The sequence below is a fragment of the Ruditapes philippinarum genome, unplaced genomic scaffold (assembly GCF_026571515.1).
Source record: "Ruditapes philippinarum isolate M1 unplaced genomic scaffold, ASM2657151v2 ctg1662_1_1_1_1, whole genome shotgun sequence".
In the NCBI taxonomy this organism is placed as follows: Eukaryota; Metazoa; Mollusca; class Bivalvia; order Venerida; family Veneridae; genus Ruditapes; species Ruditapes philippinarum.
In genome coordinates, this window is record NW_026851696.1 from 35,250 (window position 1) to 51,597 (window position 16,348).

At 31.5% G+C, this 16,348-nt stretch overlaps 1 protein-coding gene across 2 annotated transcripts; it reads right to left on the minus strand.

The window, feature by feature from the left end:
• Window positions 1–7,170: 7,170 nt before the first annotated feature.
• Window positions 7,171–14,613, minus strand: LOC132737250 (uncharacterized). Of its 2 annotated transcripts, XM_060724517.1 has the most exons (6): window positions 13,933–14,613; window positions 12,748–12,816; window positions 10,384–10,470; window positions 10,137–10,294; window positions 8,081–8,927; window positions 7,171–7,856 (listed from the first exon to the last, which is right to left on the minus strand). In XM_060724517.1, the coding sequence occupies exons 1-6, from the start codon at window positions 14,537–14,539 to the stop codon at window positions 7,840–7,842; spliced, it is 1,785 nt and encodes a 594-aa protein (XP_060580500.1). In that variant the 5' UTR covers window positions 14,540–14,613; the 3' UTR covers window positions 7,171–7,839. The 2 variants fall into 2 exon arrangements, with proteins under 2 accessions (XP_060580500.1, XP_060580492.1); XM_060724509.1 differs by having other exon boundaries at window positions 7,171–8,927; window positions 13,933–14,612.
• Between the last annotated feature and the right edge of the window lie 1,735 nt (window positions 14,614–16,348).

Consider the following 16,348-nt stretch of genomic DNA (forward strand, 5'->3'; position numbering starts at 1 on the left):
TGATTAATTAAATTGAATCAGATGCTGTTTGAATCTATAGATAAGTGATAATTTCTTTTAATTTGTCCGACATTATGTTACATTATACGCATGCGTTATAGTAGAATATTTGTTAATCGCCTAGTAAGTGTTGGACAGGAAAGCTTAACTCAGATGCAAAATAATAGCTAAACAGGTTAAGCAAGTATGTCTCGCCTTGGTTTTTACTACATTAGTGTAAATTATATATCCTTATTCATTCAAAGGTTTTGTACATTCTGATGTGCAAAAACAAACAATATTGTTATGTCGGTAATTGTCAATTTAATAAAATTTAAGCTAAACGTCTATTAATGTGCAAATTTATTCATTTTTTTGGGGGCCAAATTTAAATTGCAGATGAATAAGTCTATACGCAAATGTCGGTTATTAAATTTGGTAAATAATACAATTTTATATCTATGATAGTGAACTCAAAGGAACTTAAATCGGTTTTAAGGGTTATAATTACGAGCTTTGACTAAGGACAGGGATTATATGCGCATATACATTTTTTTTAAATTATAGATATATTGTCAAAAGCGCAAATTAGGTAAAACATTTTAATCTTTCAGTGATATAAAGTGTTCATGATAATTCAAACTTGCAATCAGTTTTACTGAGATTACTATATATAAAAGTGCATTTCCTCCTATAACAATATTAAATCGAGTATTATTTAATATGTTATCAGAGAACTTAATCAATGAATTTGTAATGCTATAATTTGTTATGATTTTTACAGCAAATTTACAACATGTATAATAATAACTCGTCTGCACAGTTCTTTTATTTGATGCCAAATGAAAATTGATTCGTAAACTTAAAGCAGTCGTGTATATGCTCGTGTATATATATATATGTTCTAGTATATATAGCTGAATTATTATCCAATGACAAACCACATTACACAGGTACAGTGTTAAAATTTTGTACAGTCGGTGCAGAAAAACTTCTTCCACGTTGAAAGGAATATATGTGTTAGTACAGCTTCTATTTTTTCATTTTCCACAATCTGCAGCAAGTCATCAAGATTTTGCTTTTGAAGTCATTTATCAAGATACTTTCTAAATTGGTTTGTACCGCAGGTCATTTTAACAGCTACCAATTTGAATAATTTTAGTAAAAAATATCCTTTTTTTACATTTGCCGACCGTCTCAAGAACTTATTTTAAGCATTTTTATCAAAATGTTAATGTATTATGTAATCTTGATATTGTACTAATAAGAAATATACAGTATATTAACAAAAAATATCTTCAAAATATTTTTTCATTAAACTATAATTTATTTTTTAACAGAGATCTTTACTTTAATCAATCAATGCTTGGAAGCAATATTGAACAAAAAAGTACAAACTGACATGTCTCTTGGCATTAAAATGGAACTATAGTGTTTTTTGAAGGAGCGAAATTGCGTGTTCTGCATATAATATATACTATTTGAATCTCGTGTTACAATCAAATCCTAAGCGTAAAAAGTCAGATGCTCGAATAAAGATTTTTTATTTTATGCTTTTTTCAGTTGGTTTACTGATTTATCGTGAAAAATTATATTTGATAATTTCAACAGTGAAAATTATCAAAATATAATTTGTCACTTTTTTCAATGACGAAACTACTTTTTTAAAGCTTTTTTTTCCCCATGTGGTACCCTCAATTTTATTTTTACTGACAATTTTGAGACAATGTACAGGCTGTTAAAAGAAATAGCAAAAGCTGAAATAGATAAATAACTTAAATGTCATATTAAAAGAGATAAAGAGAGAAAACTGTACTTCTATTCATTCAAGATTCCAATCATTCAAATTACGTCTCTAAATTTTTTTGTTTCGTTTTTGCAGTCTGAAAAATACATTCCTATCCCCATGCAAAACTGCTCTTGATGAGCATTTGGGCTAATATTAAAAGTATCCTACGAGCAATAACTGCCGTTGCCTTATGAAAAATTGAAAAGCATTTGACAGCCATCACTCGTAGAATGAAGTAAAACCCCAGCGTTCCTAAGCAAGCTTCCAAGTTTTCCATTTTCCTAGCTCCCTTTCTGAATGTTTTCACTTCTGTCAACACTTAATGTTTTTGTCTGTTACAATCCTCAAATAAGTTTTCTTTCTTATTATAAAAGGTGTATGACTAAACAAATCGAAATTATATCCCTCTGAATCTCACACAATTATTTTCCGCCCATGAAACACACACTTTAAAAAATGGCTGCTCTTACATTTTACAAAGCCAGGGTCTTATAGTAAATTCGGCAGTGAGTAACAACGAAATTATGGATGGATGGTTGGACTTTTCTCCTACAAGATTGTTTGTTTTTATTATTAAAAAACAAGCGATCATTCATATTTTTTTGATAAATGAATATAAATAATCACCGTCATTTGAACGTTGTTATTGTGTGGACTTATTTTCAGCTCAAGACTTCTTTGTTTTTAATGAGTAAATTCGTCTAAATGGGGCTTCTCAAATGGGGGAAACAGCATTTCATATTAACGTTAAAATTATTGAAATTTCGGTTTTAACTTGTTTTTAAGCATAAAATGAAAAGAAAATTTGTCTGTTTGTTGTGTAAGATGTAATTTTATTTTATATCGTGAACTTACGCCACTCGTGAGAATACTGTTTTTAAAGCCCACTCGATGAAATAAAATTTCATCTTACACACAAACAAACAAATATCCTCTATGTGACTTATACTTTTGCTTGTAGAAATGATCGTGAAGCTATCAATTTATGTATAATAAATGCCCTAATAATAATTAGAATATAACATACCTATATAGAATAAGCAATATTTAACGTCTAAATATCAAACAAAACGTCATAAAACCACTACTCTACAGCAGTTTGCCAAAGAAAAAGAGAGAATTGATTAAGTGGCCAATAAAAAGCCCTCATAAAATTGTTGAAAATCTGATGCTTCACATCTGATTTTGTTTTATAAATTTAAAAATCAAACCATTTAGAGCTATATTAAATCAGTTATATGGCACATTTTACACTTAAATGTAATAATAATAAAAAAACATCTCGTATACCGGATAAGAAACTACGGTTTTTTTCATTTATAAATTATTTGTTTAAGAGAGGGAATATTTTAGTGCAATAATTAATGCCAACATTATTAACGTTAAGCAGGACATTGTCGTCTGAATTACAAAAAATTCTAAAAAAAACCTGGTCAGTCTGCAAATATATTCATTGCTGTGATAATTTAAAAGGCTTTTTAGTCAATCGGCCATTTTAAGAAAAAAATATTGCCGCGAAAAAATTGAAAATCTGTCGTAGGTCTTTATACAGATGGCATCCGAACAATTGAAATGGCATTCTGTCTGAGTTTAACAATCAATAGGAATTTGAATAGAAAAAAATAAGAGTTTTGAAATGAAGTTTTGTATCAATGTCTTCAGATAGACTGTTTATGTTAAATATAGGACCTGTTATTTATTTCCCTGTTAATATCTAAATAAACTCTCATGAAATAAACATTTAAAATTATTTAATTTTTCTTTACTTTATTCGTTTTTTTTTATTATTTGTACCTGTATCCGTTTTTGTAACCTTGACCAAAATGAGCTTCATCAATAGATTATCGAAGTAACGCTTTGCGATAATTGATCAGTACATTTAAATTGAAATGATAAACTTAGTATTAAAATGTCAGTTATCAGTACATTTCATTTGATGAAAAACACTTTAACCGATTTAAATCGTTGTGTGTATCAATCACTGTATTGTTTTTGTTGTTTATTTTTTTCTTCTTTTTTTTGCAAAAATAATTAGGAGTAGGAAAAAATAAAACGATAAGACAACTATGGCATTCTGATATATAAGTGCAGTAATTTACGAAATTTTAAAATTGTTACAGCTACATGTAGGTACCTTGCAATTTTGCATTTACAGACAAGTTTTTATGAAAGAGTTAATTAATTCGTTATGTAATATCGATGGCTATGGTAGAAATTTCCTTTACAATCATGCTTTTCACTCGGTCGAATATCTCATTAACTTTATTCTTACAAATGTCATCACCTAAAAAGTTAAGATAAATCATATACATGTAATGTACTACTACGAGTTTATATGTTTTTATTGGAACATATATCAATACCACTTTATATGTCATCAGACATAACTGACATTATGCAGAAATATGTCAAAGGAATTGAATTTGAAATTAAATCAATTTGATTTTAAATAATAAATTTCATATAGCCTATCACAGTGTGCATTTCCTTCACAGCACTTCTCTTAACAGATTTTATGCCTATTTCTACGATAGTCTTGGAAGCAATTTGTCAGGATAATTTCTAAATTGATTTTGACCGCAGGTCAATTTTACAGCTACAGTATTTAATGAGAATGAATATTTTTATATGCATGGAAAATATATGACTATTTCATGGTCAGCTGTAAAAGGTTGGCCCGTTCTTTACTTTAGTGTTGTTCCGCGGGATCATTGATTCCAGTACATTATCGTTGGTATATGTATACCGCTTATGCCGGTGCCAGTGAGCGTGACAATTGATGCACTTTTACAATTTTTCTCATGAATGGACTCAGTTAAACAGAGTCTGCAATGTTCATATATTGTTGGTGCCGTTGTTTCCAGTGAGTCATTCTTTTTCCAGATTTTTGTTTATTATTTAAAATTTCTAAACAGAACAATGCTTATTTCGCAGAAGAAGTATGTGATGTTTTATATAAATGGAAGTATTGAGCAATAATTGTTGTTTTCTTTCAGACGAAGTCCGTCTGTTATCAGTTTGACTTCCTGTAAAATTAACAGGGAAGGACTGAATATAAGAAGATTTTCATTGGTCATTTTAAAATTAGAAATTAAAATCGGTGAATCTCATTATTCATTCTGAAATAAAATATAAAGGACAGTTCTAACCATTATAAAATTAAATGTAAACGACAGTTCTTACCTTTCTAATATAAACTTTTAAGGATAGCTCTATGATAAAATGAAAGGAATGGTTTTGCCACTATAAAATAAAGTATAGAGGATAGTTCTAAAATAAAATGTTACAGCAATAAGGATTGTATTTTTTTATTTAAAGGTTAAATTGTAAATGATTACAAAATTGATAAAGTCATCGTAAAACAAGTATAAAGTTTCCTTTTAAAAGGAAAGGCTTGCTCAGTTGTGCCATCATCCCATCCCTTTAAAATTGTATATTTTTTGTTTCAATTTATTATCACAATTTACATTACGGTATTTGTATATCATTTATCTCTCGAAAAAAAAAGTTCCACTTTTAAAGGCAGAGGTAGGGTAAGCCCAAGACTGGACGAGCACCTGTGCCCATTTGCTTGAGCAGCAGTGTTATGCGTGCAAATTTGGACCAAATAGGGACCAGAAGTCCACTGATTATAACTTCAAACGGGAACATGCTGACAATAACAGTAGCAACTTTTTTTTTTGTAAAAACGAATATTTTTTTGTCAAAAACGATTCGAAATCTATTGTCTATTGTATAAAAAACTAATAAAGAAAATAATCAATCGTAAAAATACTAACATTGGCTCTCACGTGGAGATCAATCTATCATACTGAAGGGAAACAAGTGTGCACATTTCATTTCCACTTTTTTCGCAGAGAGAGTCATTCGTTTTGGCAGTTGCTAATTTCATTTATATTGCAGCTTTAGAGACAAGTAAATGCACTAAAAGACTTCGTTACGTGGTACCAATTAATAAGCATGTATCAACTATGTTACACCTAAAATATCTATGGACAACACAGGAGATCAGCACGTGGTAAGGTTAATGATATGCATGGGCTATTTTGAGATTACCTCACCAAGACGTTTTAACTCGTGCACTAATATTCTGCGTGATTCGGTCACGATCTTTTAGTAAGCAGTACTGCCCTTTGGAGACGGAATACTACTACAGTAACCATTCTCTATTGTATAAAACTAATAAAGACAAAAACCAATCATTTTGCGTCTTGAAAAAGAATTGAAACGGAAAAATTTCGATAAATCAAGTAAAAATAGAAATCCTATTTATATAAACAAACTGGGATTACCGAAGTAACTAAAATAGCTTAGATTTCCGTAATATTACTTCGTCTGATACCGCAGTATGACGGAATCGCCCGCATTGTCACGATTGCAATCGAAACAACCTCGGCTATTATCATTAATCCGAAGAGTAACGGAAGGGGCCGAAAAGTTGCGTTTGGCACGATTGCAGCTGGTTTCCCGTTCAATCATGCACTAACAAATGTAAGCAGGAAACCACCTAACCGGAACACCTTTTCCAAAACAAACAAGACAAAAAGGGACACCATAAATAAAAGACTTCTTTGAAAAATCATCAATATAAATTTGCTATAATTTAATTCCAATGTTTTCAAAATGGGTACTTCTTAATAGCTTAAAGAAATAATTATCATGACATTGTTATGAAAGCATTGCTAACATTTTATTTTTGTATTAAAAATGCATACTTTTGCATGTTAAACCGATTAACTTCGGTTGAGTATCGTTTTAAAAGATACTTCTTGTGTTATAGCTGCTGGGTAAAGCAAGAGCAAAATTATCAATTCATGTAAACGCATGTGTATCCAAGTTTTATAATACAAGGCAAAACATATTTTTATCTGTAATAAAACAAGTTGTGTTCATATATAACGTTATCTTCTTATCGATATTTATGTATTAAAGGTAGTAAGGTTTCGGTAGAATTATTAATGTCAACATTATTTACCCGGTGAGGGAATTCGTCGTCTGGCAAAGAAACAAATTACAATTTACGACAGTCTTCTAATATATTCACTGTTGTGGCATTTCGAAAGGCTTAAGGCCAAACGTTCATTTTTATAAATAATGTGTATACATGATAAATAAGCATGAATATATGGTACCTACAAAAGTTCTGATACTACGGTAAATAATTTATATGGGTGAGGTTTATTTGTCGACATATATCTTATGTTAAAACATATATCTTATGTTAAACAAATAATGCCGGATCTGTTCTTAACAAGAAATAAAAATACAAAATAAATAAAAAAGTGTCCCAAATGCCAACATAAACCTATATACAAAGGACACGTGAGGAATAATATGACAAGTTAGATAAAGCTTTGTGACAATATTGTTGTAACCTGGGGAATATTGTGCAACAGTGTACGATATATTGTCATTATAAAGGCTAGGCATCACGCAATCTAGAATTTACAGAAAAATCGCTCAAACAAGAGAACAGTCTGACTTTATATTTGATAGATATATTGATGTACTTGAAAGAAAGTTGTCGTGTTCTGTTATAATCATGAGTTTGTTATAATAAAGTGTTTAGCTGTAGCGCTAGAATGATGTATTACACTTTATATTTTGTTTTTTGACTCCGAGGGATCACTTTCATTCCAGATTTTTATACTTCACAACAACAGGTGTCAAGTGCCGTGAGGCAGCTGATAAAAGTTAGCCCGTACTTTATTTCAGTGTTGTTATATTCTTTTTGTCTTTCGGTATCATTGATGCTAGCACTATTATAAGTTGAGAATTGAGTACCGCTCAAGCCGGTGCGAGGGGTGTGAGGGATGTTGCACTTATTCAATATCCCTCTTGTACAGAATCAATCAAACAGAGTCTGCACTTTTCATGTAATTCTTCTGTGATTAACGCTTCCGAGGGATGTACAGGTGTGTCGATGTTTATCGGTATTTTGTTAGTGTTTTTGTCGACCATTTGTCGCATCAATCTTTTGACTTGTTGGTCTTATGTCCCGTCAGCATTTTGTATGTCGGCGTTTTGTCTGTAGGCTTTTTGTCGTGCTCCCATTTGAAGACTTCTAGAAATTACAGGCACTTCTTAGCTAATTTTTTATAGTGTTGAATATGAAAATTAATACAATGTAAATACAATGTAAATCAGATAACAATAGAGCATTCAATTAAAATGATAAGTAATATATGAATTATTTGATTGCCAAGACTATTTAAGGTGAATCAAATTTCCACAGCTCAAACCTTGAACACCATAAAACTGTATAGAATTTGTACAATTAATTATTGATTTAACACATGTGGAATTCTTTACCAGTTAAGGATTTTAGCTCCTCTAACCCCTTGTCAAGTCTGACCGTAGTATATGAACCCTTTTTGTTCATATTTTCTCCAATAACCATTGAAATTAACTGGACCTCTTCTCCATATTTATCCGGATTTTCGGCACAGACTATCGCCCCACTATCGCCTTCTTTACAAAAAGCATTTCCTCCATACCTATCTTCTACAATAATGTGGTTCTCATCCAAATTGTCGTTTTGGACTGCAATTTGTTCCGGAATAGTAATTGTGCCAAGACCTAGTTCGGTTGAAGCTCCTTTAATATGTACGTTTAAACCCCTTAGACTGTCGGCATCGTAAAAACATCGCTTTCCTGGAACAAGGACCTTTTCTTCAGTAATGTACCTAGGATCGAATGATATTTCACTTTCTAATGATGCAGCGGCGATATCGAGGTATTGCTTATCAACCGTTTCTTCCTTTACTTCTTTCATAACCTTTCCAATATATGTTTGTTCGTCATTTGCTATGTACAGCTTCATGTCAAAACTACCTTTAACAACATGTCTCGATAGGATTGCCCAGGTACGCTCAGATTCTCCCGAGGAGGTTGTAGCGAATCCGCCTAGTGTCCCATTAAAATATTTACCCTTTTCATATTCAATTTTTACTTCTTTACCAACATGACAGGTTAAGTAATCCCGTACCCCCGAAGAGACTATCGTGTATTTTTTAATGCTGTATGATTCCATTATTCGTTCGACGCTTCTTTTAAGCTCGTCTGAAATCGGATTGCAGTTTACATTAACCTGGAGAGTGCTGCAGTGATATCCAATGCTTTCAATGGAATGACTTTGCTTCTGAAGTGTGTACAATAACTGTAAAACAAAACAAAGGGTTTTACTACGAAAACCATCGCTAAAGTTTGATGTACACTATGTATTTTGACAAGACATGTTGTATTTTATGTTACAAAATAATTCATATATTGCAATGTTCATACATGTTCATATCATTTATGTACAGGGCGAGGAATTTGATACGTCCAAGGTGCACGGAAAAGGTGCATTAGCTCTTTTATTCTATTAAAGTATGCGTCGGATTCGGGGGCATTTTGCGTATTACGCTATTGCCAAAACGAATAACACAGTAAGTAAACAAACGAAACTATCTTATTCTAAGTTTAATTAAAAGAAATGAATTAGCGCATACGTCTACAATGACATTATACTTTAACCAGTATTACATATTTTTTTCAGGAATATGTTTACTTTTTTTTAGATCATTCGTGAGAAAGACAACCTGATGACTGTTTTGAAGCTGACTTTTGTGTTTCGTCAAATAAATATGTACTTTTAACACATTTAAAACTTTTTTCCTTCATATTCTGTATATCTTAGACATCTGTCAAACTGCAAGTGTCGTGAAAGAATAGGAGGAAGCTTGTAAAATAGGATTTAGCTACTTCTAATGAGATAACCGCTGTTGCTCACGTGCTCCATTCACGAATTCGTCGTTACCTCGTAAAAATGGTCTCAATTACGTTTGATCTGCTAAATTAAGTGTAATATGACACGAGGAGTTTGGAAAATGTCTCAGGTACACAGAATATAAAAAAAAATATATAGTAAAATGTATGTTATTGTATTTAAAGATATCAAGGAAACTAAAAATTGCCATCATTACGCTAATGAGGTCGTCATTTTCACGAATGATCTTGAAAAATAAACATGTTCATGGAAATATTTTTTTAAGAGGTTTAGAATATAATATATCAGCAACCGTATGCGCCGATTCATTTCTTCCAATTTGGTGTTCAATAAAAATATTGGTCCATTTACTTATCACGGTGCTCGTTTTAGCCACTAAACTGCACAATTCTGCGTTACTTTTGCACAATTCCTGTGTTATCTGCGCATTCCTGCGTTACTGGATATACACTGTGATATTACGAAATGTGCATCGAAGCTCCCGCGTGACTATATCGGTTATTGCATCTTTTCTTCTCTGTGTTTTTTTTTGTATATATGTGTACTGATAGTGTTATAGTAAGGTAATCGTTATAGAACAAAAGGTATTAAACCAACCGTTTTATCAATCGTGTACAACTTGTCAGCAAAATAAGGTTTTTCGTCTTCAGGAAGAACACTCCTGTTGAATGTACCAACGAATTCGTCATGAAGACGTTCAATTACATTTAAGTCTGCTTCTGGAATATCTGTAGGAATTTGACTCTGTTCTGAAACTTAAAACAAAACAATTTCAAATCATACTATTGCTGTAAACACAAAATTTAATTTCGATAATTTCAATTTCCTTCTTAGATTCACATACCTCTTCCAATTTTTGCATCATACAAACTTTCTTTCTTATTTTTGGCCGGGCCAAGTCGGATTGAACATCTATTTGAATCGTCTTTGGCTGAAAACATAGATGAAGATGAGGTACATCATGAAAAGCTGATTTACAATACATAATAAAAAATATTCATTTTATTTTTGAAGTAACCTTATATACAATGTACAAAACTACGAAAGCTTAAAAGTATAAAATAAAATACAATTTAAAAATGTAAAGGCGTAATACATGTAATAACTAAAAAAGGCGTATAACGTGAAATTAAAGGCGTAATTACGCAAACAAATGCGTTGAAACGCGAACCAGAATGCGTTATAACGTTAATCTAATACCATATTAATTCTAATCAAATGAATTGGCAACGCGATCTGAATTAATTGTTCAAGATCTATATAACAATATAGTTTACATTTACAATTTATATCATTCGATTTGCGCAGTAATACTATACGCTAATGACGAATCTTTGATATTTGTCAATATTTTTTGCCTTATAGGTCTTTTAGGCCTGGGCAGTTACTCTTTATTCACATGTATCATATTAATGATACTACACATGTCACTGTAGTAAATAAATAGATCAGCTTGTCTTATCAAACCTTTTCTTATCTTATGATGTGCGTCATATTTTCAAATATCTACTGATATGGCTTGTGTAATTACCTAATTACCTGATACTATTTTATAGTTACGTGACAGTGACTCCTAATTAGGCTATAAAAACAGATCTGGAAAAACATAAGGTATTGGTAAATCACATTATGGTGAAAGTTTATTTCAGTTATATAAAAAGTAAGCCAAAAAGGGTGAAACTGTTAAGGTAATACATAATAACAAGACATTATCTTTGAAAGTAAATACTGTTCAAATTAGGGGGAAATCTTAAAGGCGGGTGATAATTTACTCCTTCTTGGATGAAGGTATTTTCTAATAAGAGATAAAAATCAGACGTTAAGATGTATCCGTAGATAATCAAAAATACAATACACATATATAATAGCTTGAGCAATTAATTCAGATCAATATAGTTCATCTTTTTTTTTTACGTTACTAAGCCATTTTATTTAATCCCCTTCCGCGTAGCTGAAATGGGATTATAGGAATTGCATCCGTCTGTCAGTCCGTATTGGTCAGTATGTCTGTATGTCCGTCCGTAACACTCTTGTGTCCGCTCCATAACTTTTAAACCGATGAATTTTTTTAAATAACTTGACACAAACAATTACCATAATGACATATGAATGAGACGAAGTGCAGAGCGCAATAATCGGGTTGCCACACCAAAGGTCAAGGTCACACTTAAAGATTACATGTTAAAAAGTCTTCATTTCATAACAACAAGTTTACATTTGTGCCCGCTCCATAACTTTTAAACTGCTGAAAACTTTTTGAAAATACTTGGCACAAGTGATCATCATAATAAGGCGATGTGCAGAGCGCAATTATTGAGTTGTTACCCCCAAAATCAAGATCACACTTAAAGGTCAAACGTTAAAAATCTTCATTTTCATAATTAATAGTCTACATTTTGTGTCTGCTCCATAACTTTTTAACCACTGAAATTTTAAAAGATAGCTTGGCGCAATTGATCACCATTAAAATAACATGTGCAGGGAGCAATAGTTGGGTTGCTACCTCAAAGGTCATGGTCACACTTAAAGGTCAAATGTATAAAAGTCTACATTACATGTCCCCTCCATAACATTTAAACCTCTGAAACTGAAATGTTTTTGGAAATCACTTGGCACAAGTGATCACCATTATGAGACGATGTGCAGAGCGCAATAATTAAATTGCTACACCAAGGTCAAGGCCACACTTTTGGGACAAATGTTAAAGAGTTAACATTTTGTTTCTGTCCATAAAATTTCAACCGTTGCAATGTTTTTGAGATAATAATCGCCAGTATGAGACAGTATTGGCAGAGCACAATTATCTAGTCAAAACCCTGAAGGTCAGGGTCACCTCAGAAGTCCAATGTAAAAAACATATATTTTTCATGTCCGCTCTATTACTTATTGACAATATAATAGTTTTAAAATTACTTGGCACAAATGATCCTCATCATGACACAATCTGAAGAGATCAACAGCTAATGTTATGCAGGGCACAACATCAAGGTCATGTTTGGTAAAATGTCAAGAAGTACACATTCATATTTACTGTGGAAGGGGATTTAGCTGTCCTTCAGACTGCTTTGTTAGCATTAATATGGTATTAACGCCTTATGTGTTGCGTTATTAGGCCTTCCGGGTCTCGCGTTATAAGGCGAATTTATTTCATTTGATACTACTAGACTTTCGAACAAAAGGAATTATTGAGAGAGACAGAAAAACATACTGCCCTGTCCTACTGATAACGCGCGTTGTTTTATCAACTTTATATCCCCAGAACCACGAATTATCTCTCCTTAAATAAAGAATACAAAGTTATTAACATTTTGATTTATCATCACTGTTTATTTTTGCTTTAGATTGTTTATAATGTTATCACTGAATAATTAAACCAATATTTGGGTTCTTATTGATAATGCCTATAATAGTTGTATTGTTATGTTTAAAATGTATCGGTCTATTATAACGTTTACGTTGATAATATTTAATGTTAGACATAACTAGAAGCCACTAGAGAGGGAAGTTATTGGCAAAGTCAAAATAGATGACCCAATAGATTTATTTAGCAGATAATGCAATGGTCTACACTTTAATATTATTATTTATCGTATAAATGTTCATTCTAAATCATTTAGAACAAAAATATTTTTTTCAAATCAATTTTTTGTATAAAGATCCAAATGATGCATTTCATTGTTTTTATCAATATTTAAAATGCTTTGTAGACCTATTCAATGAAACTCACATATGAAAATGCAAGCATGATTATTTCCAATCCTGAAAACCTCAGTATAGCTCCTTTAAGCACCAAGTATTGACAATTGAACTGCAGTTATGAGCAATCCTCAGACAAGAACAAACATGTTTTAGATAAAGCCATTGACTGATATAAATTCGGGTTTTAAGTGTTTTCATGTATGCAAGATCAAACGCAAACATACGGAAAATGTATATAGTTTGTAAATACGTATCATCACTATCTACAATGATACTCTTCAATGATAATGTGATAATCATTATTATTTGTCCCTATTTTTGTATGTTTTGTCTCATGTTAAGTATATTTTTGTCCATGAAATGATATTAATAAATCTTAATAAAAATCGTGTCGGTTAAAATATAATTTCGACTCTGGAAAGATTTAATATTCTTTGACGTATTTTTATGTATTCTAATAAAAAAATATTTAAATACATGTATTTCTCCTACACCATCAATTAAATGCCTTAAAAGGATATTTTCGTCATATTTCAATTCTAATGCATATTGACAAACATTAAATCTGTGCATATTATTAGTACAAAAGAAACAATATGACAACCCGTCATAAAAGCTAATTTTTAACAAATACCTATTTCAACCCATTATATAGACAGTAATAATATACTCAAATCAAAACGTGAAAACAAACCTTTGGTCTTTTGTTTTGTTTGTGATACACCAAGTTCTCCAGCACTTTTACCTGTAAGTAAAAAATTCAAATTGTCGCAGGCATCCCTCATTCCCGTCAAGGCATCTCTTTCTAAATGCTTTGTCAGTACTGTACTTATATTTTCTTCTAGGCACACGTCGATGTTTCTGAGACCACGTATTATATCTGATAAAATACTTGTTTCTTTGATGTCCTTTCCTAACAAAATAGTAGTTACAGGCAAGCCTTCAAGCCATTTCAAATGGTCATATGTCAAAGTATCTCCACCAATTAAAAGTATAAAGCACTTGTCACCTGTTAAAGTAAGTCCTTCTCTGAAATTGCTGCTGATATATATCCTTTTGTTAATAGTGTCAAGATATCTTGGAACAACTAATTCTATGCTTGGAAAAAGGTTTTTTGAATTAACTGATTTACAAAACAAGATACGGATATTGTCATCATTAACCGCGTTTAGTGTACAGTTGTCTAATTTATACTTTCTCATCAATATGTTATATCGTCCAGACAAATCATTTCTTCTGTTTAGCATGTACTGAAACCGCGGAAAACATTTAACTGGTACCCTGACGTCGATCACTTCCATAGTTCAAAACCGGATTGAGAATAATCACAGTACAACCGAAAGGTACAGAATATTATTTTAAATTAATCTTTTCTTCATATCTATACAAAACACTACCTTAATATCAAATATCATTATAATAGTAACCAAATATGGTAACATGCGGTTTGTAATCTCATTTAATTGTACCCAAATCTTGTTCACTCCTGTACAATCTGTTTATGTATATACCGTATAAGTTCTTTTTTCAGCGGTATTATTATTCAGCATTTTTTTGTTACAAAAAGAGGTTGTAAATTTCTGCGTATCTTATTTCTGCGTTGTCATCTTCTTGCAAGAGAAGAGAATTACCTGTAGCAAAATACATTCCTTTTATTATAATTAATTTAAATGATTTAAGTTAAGGTTATATAAACCAAACGTACACAGTACAATCTTATTTTCTTTCAAAAACATATTGATTAATTGACCCTATTGGTCAAACTTATATACGTCATAGAAAATCATTTAAATAACAAAGGAATAGCAAAGAGGAAAGGTGAAAAGATAGAGTTATTGTAAATCAGTAGTTGATTTACAAAGTTACGGCATACTGCTGAAATTTAGATAATTAGTATATATTTGGGATATAGGGATGTTATACTATAAGGTAAATTTGTAAACCTGTGACATAAACAGACAACATTTCAAGATTTGTTGATGTAAAATGTACATAACTTCCGGTTAAGATGCAGACAATTATAATGGGTTTCATCGTAATCATCATGTATCGGTACATACACGTCATTAAAAAAATCAACAACGTGCAATGACAATTAATCGTGATACTGCATGTGTATTAATATAAAGTGTGTAAAATAAACAATGGTAACATCGCACGTAGACACAAGATATTGTTCAAATACAAAGGGGTATGTATATTGCACCCGTCATATTTTACAAAAAAATCAAGCTTAGGGTGAGCGAAAATCATGCAAACATGATATTTATTTAAACACAAAGGACAAGTAAAGTAACTTTTTTCTAATATTTTATTCATGACGGATACATAAAGAATTATCCAAAGTAGTCCAAAGCGCTTCTAGTTGATTTCAATATCATAACGATTTTTTTTCCGTAAAACTTTACCTTTTTGTATATAAAGTCTTGAAGCCTATTTTGCAATATATCAAGGTCAATGGTAGGATATTACCTCATCGCACACATGCAAAAGGCTCCCTCTTTTTGTCGACTCGAAGATATTTTTATTTTTCTAAGAAATTGTTAGAAAATCAAAAAATATGTATCGTACCAACAATTGACTTTTGTACTTGTACTCGTTTTACTATCTGGTTTAAGTCTGAAAATGGGATAGATTTTGTTTTGGAGTCTGAATGAGAGCATTTAGAAAAAAAAACTTTATCCCAGTTTCAGGATGAACTAGGCAGTAAATCGAAACTAAATAATTTTAAAATAATATTCAAAACGGGATGCACGAATTTTCAATTGTGAATTCATGAAGATGAAATCGGGAATTCATGAAGTTGAAATGGCCCTACCGGTCTTTCGTATAAAACTGTTTACCTGTGTAACTGCGCTCTGTGTTCAAAACTGTCTTTGATAACCGCCGTATGAACACATCTGCGGATGTTTCTAAATTCAAAATTTTACTATTTCATGTTTAAATGTTGAATTCTGCTTAAGCCGGTGCTATGGGGCGTGGACGGTAACTTGCACTTTCCAGTACCGTCCATGAACAGGCTCAATCAAACCGAGCCTGCAACATTTTCAATTTTGCCGTGTTGGGCTTTCTTTAGGGATTTTGTATTTATCTATTTTAAGAATTATATC